Here is a 12,710-nt window from a genome sequence, read left to right on the forward strand (position 1 = left end):
TACTCGCGCCGAGATGGCGCCACGCTCAAGGCCACGCCGGTATTGCAGACGTCTGCAAACGGCGCGAAATTCAAACTCGGGATTAGAAAAAATAATTTTATTGCATAGTATGATACATATTACACAAGTCCTAATGAGTACACCTAATACTTATCACATAAAATAAGAAAACAGTTAAATAAACGTAAGATTTGAAATGCGTCAAGTCTATTTGGAATCGCTGCGATTCTTTAGCTTCATTCGAGCCTGGAGAAACTCCTTGTTGATCACTTTATCGTCCTCGTTCTGTAAAAAAATCATTAATTTTGGTTTAAATTAAAACAAACTTGCCTTCTCCTCATTGGTGTTCCCCTGCAACCGTTTCGCCCTATCAGCTATCACTTTCTCCAACTCGGGGGTTTTGTCGGCTAGGTGATGTTCCATTTGTTTTTTCGCCAGATTCTCCTTTTGTTTCTCCAGGGCCTTCTGCAATTCGGATTTTTGGTTGAGTACGTTTTTCCCACTGCAACACAATTTCATTTTTATATAACAATATTTTTTAGAAATTAATACTTGCAACATTACCAAATTTATTTATAGCACCACAAAATTAATCTTACAATCATTATTTTTAGTTCAGTGAAAATTTTTAATTATATAAAATGAAGCAAAGCCGAAAAAAAAATTAATTACATAATTCTATAAAATATGGAAGTTTTCATTCTGTAAAATACGTTTTGTCAAAAAAACGTGTAAATCACATTTGTTCAATGCATCCTTCTTCCATATTTTTTTTATTTTTCTTCTTTAAGTTTGTTGAAATCAAAGATTTATCAAGAATTCGCTTTATTTTACCAAATTTCCTTGACTAGACAGAATATTAAAATACATAATATTTTATGTGTTATTTCGGTTTATTTTATTCAAAATGCAGTTTTCAACGCGATTATATCTTATTTTAAAAAACTCTTTAAATTAATGCAAGAAATCAATGTTATTTCGACTACTTTAATTAATTTTGACTTGTTATTTCCTCTCATTTGGCTACTTGTGTAACGAAAGTTTTATTTAGCTCAAGAAATAAAGTTAAATTAATCAAAAAACAGCAAAAACAACACAAAAAGTTTTGCAAAAATAACTCAAGAGACTTTGCCTTTTTGAAAAAAATCACATATTTTCTATAAAAAAAAAAAAAAAGAAAAGAACAAAAATCAAAAAGAATAACAATCTAGTTAAATAAAAATTACGTCAGGATCTCCAAAAATAGAGTTCAATTGATCAAGAAACAAAAAAAATTACACAAAAGGCTTTGCATTTTAGAAAAAAAATCACCCAACTTTCTAAAGAAAAAAAAAGAAAAATTCAAAAACTATTTTTTGTGGTTAAATAACATCTCTTTGTAGAACTTCATTTACTTCAAGAGTTCAAGAAATAGAGTTCAATTGATCAAAAAACCATAAAAATAACCAAAAAGCTTGGCATTTTTAAAAATAATCACCCATTTTCTAAAGAAAAAATAATAATAAAAAATAAATAAATTACATTTTGGTTAAATAACAACTCTTTGTGGAGTTTCATTTACCTCAAGAGATCAAGAAACGGCAAAAATAATACTAAAGGCTTTGCATTTTTTTAAATCACCCATTTTTCTAAAAAAAGGGAAATTAAAAAAATACATTTTTTGGTTAAATAACAAATATTTGGGGAGTTTCATTTAGGTCAAGATCTCAAAAAAATTGAGTTCAACTGATTAAAAAACGGCAAAAATAACACAAAAAGCTTTCCTTTTTTGAAAAAATCACCTATTTTCTGGTTAAATAAAATTTACGTTAACATTTCCAAAAATAGAGTTCAATTGATCAAGAAACGGCGAAAATTACACAAAAGGCTTTGTAGTTTTTTAAAAATATTACCCATTTTTCTAAAGAAAAAAAAAACAATCAAAATTAAAATACTATATTTTCTATCAAAATAACAACTCTTTGTGGAGTCTCATTTACCTCAAGAACTCAAGAAACAGCAAGAATAATACTAAAAACTTTGCTTTTTTTAAAAAAAAACGACAATTTTTCTAAAGAAAAAAATAGTAAAAATTTAAAAAAATACATTTTCTGGTTAAATAACAACTCTTTGTAGAGTTAGTTTCATTTGCCTCAAGAGCTCAAGAAACAGCAAAAATAATACTAAAGGCTTTGCATTTTTTAAATCACTCATTAAAAAAAAATAATAAAAATTAAAAAAAATACATTATTTGTGTTTCATTTACGTCAAGACCTCAAAAAATAGAGTTAATTGATAAAAAAAACAGCAACAATGACACAAAAAATTATGTATTTTTGAACAAAATCACCCATTTTTGTAAAGAAAAAAAAAAGAAAAAAATAATAAAAATTAAAAAATTACTTTTTCTGGTTAAATAACTCTTTGTGGAGTTTCATTTACTTCAAGAGCTCAAAAAATAGAGTTCAACTGATCAAAAAACAGCAAAAATAACACAAAAAGCTTTCTTTGTGTTTTTGAAAAAATCACCCATTATTCTAAAGAAAAAAAAGAACAAAATTATAAAAATTAAAAAATTACATTTTCTGGTTAAATAACTATTTGTGGAGTTTCATATACTTCAAGAGCTCAAAGAATAGAGTTCAATTGATCAAGAAGCGGCAAAAATAACACAAAAAGCTTTGCATAAAAAAAATACTCATTTTCTAAAGAAAAAAACAATAAAAAAAACATTTTCTGGTTAAATAACTCTTTGTGGAGTTTCATTTTCCTCAAGAGCTCAAGATACAGAAAAAATTATTATTTAGTAGTATTTAGTATTCTAAAGACTTTGCATTTTTTTAAATCACACATTTTTCCAAAAAAAGTAAAAACAAAAAAATACATTTTCTGGTTAAACAACAATTATTTGTGGAGTTTCGTTTACGTCAAGATCTCAAAAAATAGAATTCAATTCATCAAAAAACAGCAAAAATAACACAAAAAATTAAGTATTTTGAAAAAATCACCCATTTTTGTAAAGAAGAAAAATAGAAAAAAATAATAAAAATAAAAAATTACATTTTCTGGTTAAATAACAACTCTTTGTGGAGATTCTGCCGTTCGCTGTTGTCCTTGACCGGATTCGGCGGCTTCCGGGGGATTATCAACCCATCCTCGTTGAGCAGGGGCGGCGGGGGGTGGTGAGTCGGCCCTCTTTGATTCTCAGGAATCATGTCGATGGAAGACTCGTCTGAAAAAAAAATATTTCTTTATTTATTTTTTTATTTTATTTTCTTCTTTTAAACACAGTGAAAAAAATTTGAAAAATAAAAATTCCGCAGTGAAGCCAGGTGATTCCGGTTCAAGGCCGAATTATGTGATTTGCAATAGGTCAAGAGCGGAAAAAATCGATTACTCACCTGTTTCAATAGTAGTTAGTTTAGTTTTGAGCTCCTCGATGGTGTTTTGGGTTGTGATCGGTTGTTCTTCCTTCGTTGTCAAATCCTGGAAAGGAGACAAATTATAACTTGCGGTTTTGCACCAATAAAAGAGAAAGAGTTGCGCTTTCAACCAATCATAAATCGTTTACTTGCACAAATATTTTGATTACCTTGAAATTGACTTTTTTTTTCTACTATAAATAATTATAATTTCAGTGTTTGCGTACCATAAATAAATATATAAGCCGCAGCGAGCAATTATCTCTGAATGTGCTTTGTGCTGTGATTACACATAAACTATCCAACCCGTGTAGTAAGTAATGAGGGCTTGATCATGCGCGTTTTAAACAAATTTTTCTAAGATAAAACACCAAAGGGAGGACAATTAATTAAGTGTTTGTTTGAAAAATGATAAACTTTGTACATAGAACGCATATGGCGGCTACAATCAATTTACGAAACTATGCAACAGGTGGTCAAAGGATTCACTTCCTTCCGAGTTAAACTTCTTTAATTTACCACAATTCGATTAATTGTGTTATACTATTGTCACTTTCTCGATTATTATTAAAGTCACTTTCTTCTTTTTGCCTTTGATTGACTCCACAAACTAACCAATTTCGTTGAGAAATTGTGAAAACAACAAAATTATCACTATCGCGAAATAATTTACTCGCAAATCACGATAATAACGGATCGATCGGACGCATTTCCTGGTGGTAACCGTTTTGTCCTTAAAAAACGGTTACCGAGGTCGTATTAATAACTCCCCTGTTTATATCAATCATGACAAATTGGGGCCTTTATTCGACGCCCTTTCGGGAACAAAGGGGACTAAGGAGGGTCAAATTCCGGTAAAAAATAGGGACAAGAGTGGCCTCAAAAATGAAGTGTGATAATATTAAATATTCAAAAAACTACAAAGTTCAAATATTTCATAAAAAAATTAAAACAAACAAAAGACGAAAAAAGTTATAGTATTTTCAAAATTGCACATTTTTACCACTTTTATTTATCACCCTGTATATCAAAAGCTTTTGATATTTATATCAAACAATAGAGCAAGGCCTACGTTGTCATTATGCAAAATTTTACTTTTCTATTATTAATAATAAATATTCTAGGAGAATTAAAGCGAACGCAAGTAATTTTCAAAATTTTACTAAAATGTCAATAATTTGACTACACACAATCAAAAACTAAACTTTTTTAATGATTTTAAAGCAAATTAAATAAGACAAATAAAAAAATACATTTAAAATTAACAATTTCCGACATCACAATGAATTTTGTGAAACTTTTATCAGATTTAAAATTTTTCATATTCATTTTCATTTTCTTTCAATTTTTTTTATTTATTTTACATTCTTTTAAAAAACAAAGAAAAAAATTATCTTTGAAATTTTTCAGCTGCCGTCAAAGTTTAATATTTTACTATAGTTTTCTTTATTTGGGTACTAATTCAAAATTTGATCACTTTTAGTTATCACTCTGTATAACAAAAACATATGAAAATTATGTGAAACCATAGAGTAAAGCCGTTTGTACCCTTGTGCAAAATTCCACTTTTCTGTTAACAAAAAAATACCCAAAAAATTTATCCCAAAGAATGTACATATTTTCAAAATCTTGCAAAAAATTGTCAATAATTTGGTGAAAAAGTAATTTTTATTTCAATATTTGTGTGAATTCGGTGCAAGATTGTGCAGAAATTCTAGATGACTTAACATTTTTTCACCTTCATGTTCATTACTGTAGTCATCATTATTATAATAACCTTGAAAACTGTTGTTATTATTACTATTTTTAGACTGTCTTCTCTCTGTCTCTTTAGTTTTGTTATTAATTTTTCTTCCCTTTAAAACATTACAAAAAAATGATCCGGGGGAGAAGTCGAACCATACACTTTTGGAAATCATTTTCAAAATTTATCAAAATTTTATATTCGACTTTGTTGTAAGTCTACTAAAACTTAAAAAAAAAAAAGTGGAAAAAAATGATGTTGAGCAGGGATCGAACCACAAACTTTTGAAAATTTTATATTCAACATTATTTTTTTTTCAATTAGATAGAAAAATACTGCTTGTTTACTAAAATTGTGTTTTTCAAAAAAAATTAAAAAAAAATTGAAACGGTAAAGAACCATCTTTTGAAAATCATACTCAAAAACCAAAATTTTATATTCGACACAGGGATCGAATTACAAAACTTTTGAAAATAATTTTTAAAATTTGACAAATTTTAATTTTCAGCATTGCTTTTTTATTTAGATAGAAAAATACTGCATGTATGTACTAAAACTGCTTTTCGAAAAAAAAGCAAAAAAAATTGATACAGAGCAGGAATCGAACCATATAATTTTGGAAATCATTTCAAAATTTATATTCGACTTTGTTGTAAGTCTACTAAAACTGTTTTTCAAAAAAAAAGTGGAACAAAATTATTCCGGAGCAGGGATCGAACCACAAACTTTTGAAAATCATTTTCGAAATTTGACAAAATTTTATATTCAATATTGTTTTTTTTTAATTAGATGAAAAAATACTGCTTGCGAGTTTAGTAAAATTGTGTTTTTCAGAAAAAAAAAAAACAAAAAAAATGATCCGGAGCAGGGATTGAATCACAAAACTTTTTGAAATCATTTTTGAAATTTCACAAATTTTTATTTCAAACATTGTTTTTATTTAGATAGAAAAATACTGCCTGAATGTACTAAAACTGTGTTTCAAAAAAAAAGGGAAAAAAAAAATGGTCCAGAGCAAGAATCGAACCATACATTTCTGGAAATCATTTTCATCTTATATTTGACTTTGTTGTAAGTCTACTAAAACTGTTTTTAAAAAAAAAAAAAAGACTTATCCAGAGCAAGGATCGAACCACAAACTTTTGAAAATCAATTTCGAAATTTGACACAAATCTATACAGAACTTGCGCCCCAGAGAAAATTTTCAAGTAAGATAAGATACCAGGAACATGAAAAAAAAATTTTAAAAATTCTATCTGTCAAAAAATTTTGACATTTATTTTTTGACATTTGACATTTTTTTATATCTATTTAATGATACTGATGATCTTGTATATGTTTTTTTACAATTATTTAATAAAGGGACAAAAATTTTGCCAATAAAAGCCACAAATAACATTGAACAGAGTTACAATTTAGGATACAGCATCCTTGTTTCCTCTTTTAATAGCCTATAGCAAAAAAACCTGGAAAATTATTTTTCCAACAGAAATAAATAGAGTCAAAGTGCAAACTTTAAACCCTCATAACTTAGAAATTTTTATAGATAAATTTTTTTTAACATTTTTTCCATGTTCCTGGTATCTTATCTTATATGGCATTCTTCTCTGGGGCGCGAGTTCTGGCGCACCCTGTATACGACATTGTTTATTACGAATACACTGCTTGTGAGTCTACTAAAACTGTTTTTCTAAAAAAAATCAAACAAAAATTAATTTATAGAAAAAATTTTTTTAACATTTTTTCCATGTTCCTGGTATCTCACTTTATATGGTATTTTTCTCTGGGGCGCGAGTTCTGGCGCACCCTGTATGTGTACTTACTAAAACTGTTTTTCGAAAAAAAAAGCGAAAACTAAAAAATTGATCGAACCAAAAACTTTTGAAAATCATTTCGAACTTTTACACAATTTTACATGCGACATTATTTATTAGGAATATACTGTTTGTGAGTACTAAAACTGTGTTTTTCGAAAAAAACACGATTTAATGCAAAAAAATCTAAAAAATAGATCATTCGCTGTTTGTCATCGTCAGATCGCTCGTGTTTACAATAACCGCTTCCTCTCGACTCTCGTCCCTCTTTTGAATACAAAATAGAATGCAAAGCGAAAGAGAGTGTGAACAACCTGTCACGCGACCATCAGACAACAAAAATCCACGCTCTATTAAAACGCAACCAAAACATCGCCGGAAACCCAACAATACCACCCCATCGAACGCTGTATAAAAATCGAGCACGAGCAAACAAACTTTGCATCATTATCGCTTCCTGAAAGGAAGAAGAGATTTCAACAAATGTCAACACATGTGCGCAAATTGGAGCGTTAAGACCGTTTTTCCGAAATTTTATTACACAGACCAAACAGATGGTGAGGGTCAACGGCCAACGGCCGTTTTTAATAAGGGTAATTAAAGGCCGCAGACAATTGAAAATATGTGATGACGGAGGACTAACACCTGACCTTAGAGTGTAAACAAAGTATGGAAAATTTTCATTTATGACACGTACGACAATGATAAATATTTATCGTTGCTTGTGTGGACGTTTTAAGGTAAGTGGAGTAAATTCCAGGACTTCTTGAGGCTCGTGGCGGCCTTCGGTGACATATGGGCGACGAGGAGCTCAATATAAGGTCAAATGTGTTCAATTAATTGGTTGCTGGTGATGTACAAGAACTGAAAGCGACAATATTTACAAACAAGATTTAATTGAAGAAAGGCGAAGAATGTTTTTTTCATTTTGTATAATTAATTATCCATGACGGGTCATAATAAATCACCCTGTATGCGTTTTTCGGTGCTGGGAACCACTTGTCAAAATTTTTTCAGCACCGCAGTGACCCTGTCAGGGACCACTTCTTACACTTAAAAAGAATTTTTTTCACTTTGTATGAATTAATTAAGCCAAAGAGTCATTAATAAATCACCCTGTATAAGTTTTCACGTTCCTTGAAATCACTTGTCCAAATTTTCCCGCAATGATTCACTCAGGGACCAATTTTATTATTTAAAAAAGGATATTTTTTTTATTTTTTATTTTGTATAAATTGATTATCATGATGGGTCATTAAAACCACCCTGTATACGTTTTACGTTTCTTGGAACCACTTGTCCAATTCTTTTCGGTGCCGCAGTGATCCTCTCAGGAACCACTTTTATCCATCACTTAAGAAAGGCAAAGAAATTTTTTTTTATTTAGTGTATATTAATTATGCATCGTTAATGACTCGTTAGTCATTAATGAATCACTCTGTATACGTTTTTCCTTTCTTGTAACCCTTGTCCAAATTTTTTCTGTGCCGCAATGATCAACCCAGAAACCAATTTTATCATTTTTTATTTTTATTTTGTATACCTAAATTAATTATGCATAATGGGTCATTAATATACCACCCTGTATACATTTTTCGTTTCTTGGAACCACTTGTCCAATTCTTTTCGGTGCCGTAATGATCCACTCAAGGACCATTTCTATCTACCACCTAAAAAAAAAGCGAGTTTTTTCTCATTTTGTATGAATTAATTAAACACAAAGAGTCATTAATGAATCACCCTGTATACGTTTCTAGTTTCTTGGAACCACTTGTCCAATCCTTTTCGGTGTCGCAGTTATCCACTCAAGGACCACTTCTATCACTCAAAAAAAACCGTACGATTTTTTCACTTTGTATCAATTAATTAAGAACAATAAGTCCTTAATAAATCACCCTGTATAAGTTTTACGTTTCTTGGAACCACTTGTCCAAATTTTCCCACAGTGGGAAAACTCAGGAACCAATTTTATCACTTAAAAAAAACATTTTTTTTATTTTTTATTAATGAATTATGATGACGGGTCATTAATAAAACACCCTGTATACATTTTTCGTTTCTTGGAAACACTTGTCCAATCCTTTTCGGTGCCGCAGTGACCCACTCAAGGACCACTTCTATCACTCAAAAAAAGACGAACGATTTTTTTTCACTATGTATAAATAAATTAAGAACAATAAGTCTGTAATGAATCACCCTGTATAAGTTTTACGTTCCTTGGAACTAATTGTCCAAATTTTCCCGCAGTGATCCACTCAGGAAATCAATTTTATCACTTAAATTAAATTATTAAAAAAAATAGTTTTTTTAATTTTTTATGAATTAATTATGCATGACGGGTCATTAATAAATCACCCTGTATACATTTTTCGTATCTTAGAAACACTTGTCCAATCCTCTTCGGTGCCGCAGTGATCCACTCAAGAACCACTTCAATCACTCAAAAAAAAGACAAACGATTTTTTTTTACTTTGTATAAATTAATTAAGAACAATAAGTCGTTAATGAATCACCCTGTATAAGTTTTACGTTTCTTGGAAACATTTGTCCAAATTTTCCCGCAATGATCCACTCAGGAACCAATTTTATCACGTAAAAAAAGACATTTATTTAATTTTTTTATGAATTAATTATGCATGACGGGTCATTAATAAATCACCCTGTATACAAACACTTTTATTATCTTTTTCAGTGCCACAGTGATCCACTCAAGAACCACTTCTAGCACTTTAAAAAAAGCGATAATTTTTTTTTCACTTTCTATGAGTTAATTAAGCACAATTAATTAATCACCCTGTATACGTTTATAGTTTCTTGGAACCACTTGTCCAATCTTTTTCGGTGCCGCAGTGATCCACTCAAGGACCACTTCTATCACTCAAAAAAAAAAAACACGATTTTTTTTCACTTTGTATAAATTAATTAAGAACAATAAGTCCTTAATGAATCACCCTGTATAAATTTTACGTTTCTTGGAACCACTTGTCCAAATTTTCCCGCAGTGATCCACTCAGGGACCACTTCTATCTATCACTTGAAAACTTAACACGGAAGTCGATGATTTTTCCACGTTGATTAAATTTGCATATAATGACTTATCATAATTTATGTAATAATCACTTACACACTTTCATTTTCTCAAAATATCATTGGTTGATTATGTGGTTATTGAAAATACGAAGCGTAAAACGAAACTAAATTGAATTCGCGTCGATATCCTAAAAACCTAATCTTAGTGACGTCACAAAGATAAAATTTGTCTTGAATTCATTTCCGGAACATTGTAAAAATAATCTGTTATCAGAATGTAGCAACGTTATTTCTTTATCAATGACAAAATATGAAAATAGGCGCATTTCTAATGTCACCTAGTATATTTAGAAAAATACGCCGATTGCTTAATTGGAATTATAATTATTTGAAATTGCGCTCACTAAAGCGTGTCAATATCGACACCAGTGCAACCCAAAATGTAAATCTGACCTGCTTCCTATTTTTGGAAAAAACTGCTCAACTTTCGGAAATTTCGTAACCCTTGCCTGACAAAACACATTCCAATCTATTATTCATCTCTCTACCTGAATTTTCGGGAATTAGCAGGTACAAAATTCCGGTGAAAACAGCAAAGAAAATGTAATTTGTAAGAAAGTCCACACTTTTCCCATACTTCTGCGAACAATGATGAGACTGCCTGAATTTCACTTTTGTTGCATGTCGAGGTTATGTAAAGTTTTTCATAATAATTCGGATTGGTGTACAAATAAAACCTCGATTAAATCAGTGCAATTTTCCTGTTTTTCCACGAGAAAACCAATCATAATAATAATAATAAAGAGAAATGTAGCATAAAAACTACAAATGCGGCTCAGGAAGTAATATGATCTAAATTGCATAATTAATAAAATAAAATGAAAAATAGAGAAATCGGACTTGTAGTTACGATGGAAAGTAATAACGACATAAATGGTAAGAAATTATTGCGAGAGATAAGATAATTAAAATATTGTAAGATTTTACTATCTAAGCCGGCCCTGGTATAGGTATTATTAAAGCAAATATGCGGAATGGGCAATTAAAAGAACTTGAAAGCCTTACCACAAATAATAAAATTGGAGCTGGAATGTTGCCAATTGAAAAAAAATCAAAAAACCCAAACAACTTTCTAGAAATAAAATGCAATCACTTTTTCAGAAAATAATTAAAGTTCAAGCGATTGTGACATTAAAATCCAATACTGAAGTAGGGGCCGGACGCCTTTAGGTCGCTCCCTTCACTGATTTTTCTGATAATTTTTTTCTAAATCTATGATATACCAAATATATTTTTTTGTAAATCGTTAACTTTTAAATAGGGGCCGGGGATAGCTTTGAAACATCCAGCCCGAATGTAATATTTTGTAACAACTCTAAACATAATTATTGGAATTAACGATTTTTAAATGAAACACTGTGTATTTCGTATTGTCTTCTAAAATAAAGACCAAATAACCAATTTTTTCAATATTTCCAATTTTTATCTTTTACTCATTGAATCGATTTAAACTAGAAACTGATCCTGTCGGATTCGAAAATGGAAAGTAAAAATGATAGGGGGTTCGCGGCTTTGCCGCTCTGTTCTAAAATAAAGACCACATGACCAGTTTTTTCAGTAAAATATCTGCCTAATACGATTCTTACACTAACATCCTGTATATTAATGTTTTATTACTATTACTTTAGATACACTAACGAATATACAGGGTGTTTCATAACTTGCGCCTCAGAAAAAAATGCTACGTAAGATAAGGTACCAGAAACACGAAAAAAGTGTTCAAAAAATTTTATCTGTCAAAAAAAATTGACATTAATTTTTTGTCATTTGTCTTTTTTAAGTCTTGTATCTTGTATATGTTTTTGTAATTATTAATTAATTATTCAATTTTATAAAATAGAGACTGTCTACGCCCACTAAGAAAGGATATAGTATTCACCCTGAGTTTGATCATATACAGGGTGATTTTTGTAAGTCCTGCATTAGAAACTTTTCAGCTTCCATGTGATTATGATTTTGACATTTTGTGTGCGACCAAAATCAACCATTCTCAATTCAACTAAATTATTTTCAAAATGGCTGAACCTACGAGAAATTTAAAATTGAAATTTTAAATGGAAACCATTAGTTTTTACCGCACTTTTAAATTCGCCTTTTCAAAGTTGTTGGTATTTATGTGTACTAGTTTTTGACATTTGCAAGGGTTCATTAAAAAAAATCACAGCTCTTAAACCCTTTGCAATAAGTGAATATTTTTTTTGCATTTGATAACCGAAGGTTTGGAAAATCTGCTAAGATAGTTCGAGAGATCAACGATCAAATTTCAAGGCTACTGTGATTTTTAGAAGATGATGATCAAAAAAAAGCTACAAGTAGTGTACTAAATTTCAAAGTCGAGGCTATAATGGAAGTTGAATTTTTTTAAATTAAATTAGACCTTAGTTCTACTTAAAAACAGTCGACTTTAATGGTTACAAAAACACCCTGTATATTACTGTACATTTTTTTTATTTCAACTGTTTTGTCATTACAAATAAGATGAGCACATGAAAATATACTCGTATCATAGCCTGCAAAACCTGTTTTGTAGTGAAAGATTAGTACCATTTTGGTACCACTTGAAAAATCTTATTTTAACCAAAAAATAGTTAACTTTATATTGAGTCATTTTTTTATCATCATACTGGGTGGTCCAGAAGTCTGGAAACGATTTTATTCTGG

General features: G+C 29.8%; 1 protein-coding gene across 1 annotated transcript in view; it reads right to left on the bottom strand.

Annotated features, from left to right (window-relative positions):
- Nucleotides 1-82: 82 nt before the first annotated feature.
- The window catches only part of LOC123015707 (protein FAM107B), a 21,764-nt gene continuing 9,136 nt past the window's right edge, over nucleotides 83-12,710 (bottom strand). Inside the window, exons 2-5 of the mRNA XM_044415587.1 lie at nucleotides 3,381-3,465; nucleotides 3,040-3,211; nucleotides 331-502; nucleotides 83-285 (exon numbers count right to left, since the gene is read on the bottom strand). Coding sequence (XP_044271522.1) covers nucleotides 208-285; nucleotides 331-502; nucleotides 3,040-3,211; nucleotides 3,381-3,465 — 507 coding nt within the window. The 3' untranslated portion in view covers nucleotides 83-207. The remainder of the gene's footprint in view (nucleotides 286-330; nucleotides 503-3,039; nucleotides 3,212-3,380; nucleotides 3,466-12,710) is intronic.

Source organism: Tribolium madens, unplaced genomic scaffold (assembly GCF_015345945.1).
Source record: "Tribolium madens isolate multiple individuals breed KSU strain unplaced genomic scaffold, Tmad_KSU_1.1 Scaffold_19;HRSCAF=116;Tcas5.2_LG9, whole genome shotgun sequence".
NCBI classification, from domain to species: Eukaryota; Metazoa; Arthropoda; class Insecta; order Coleoptera; family Tenebrionidae; genus Tribolium; species Tribolium madens.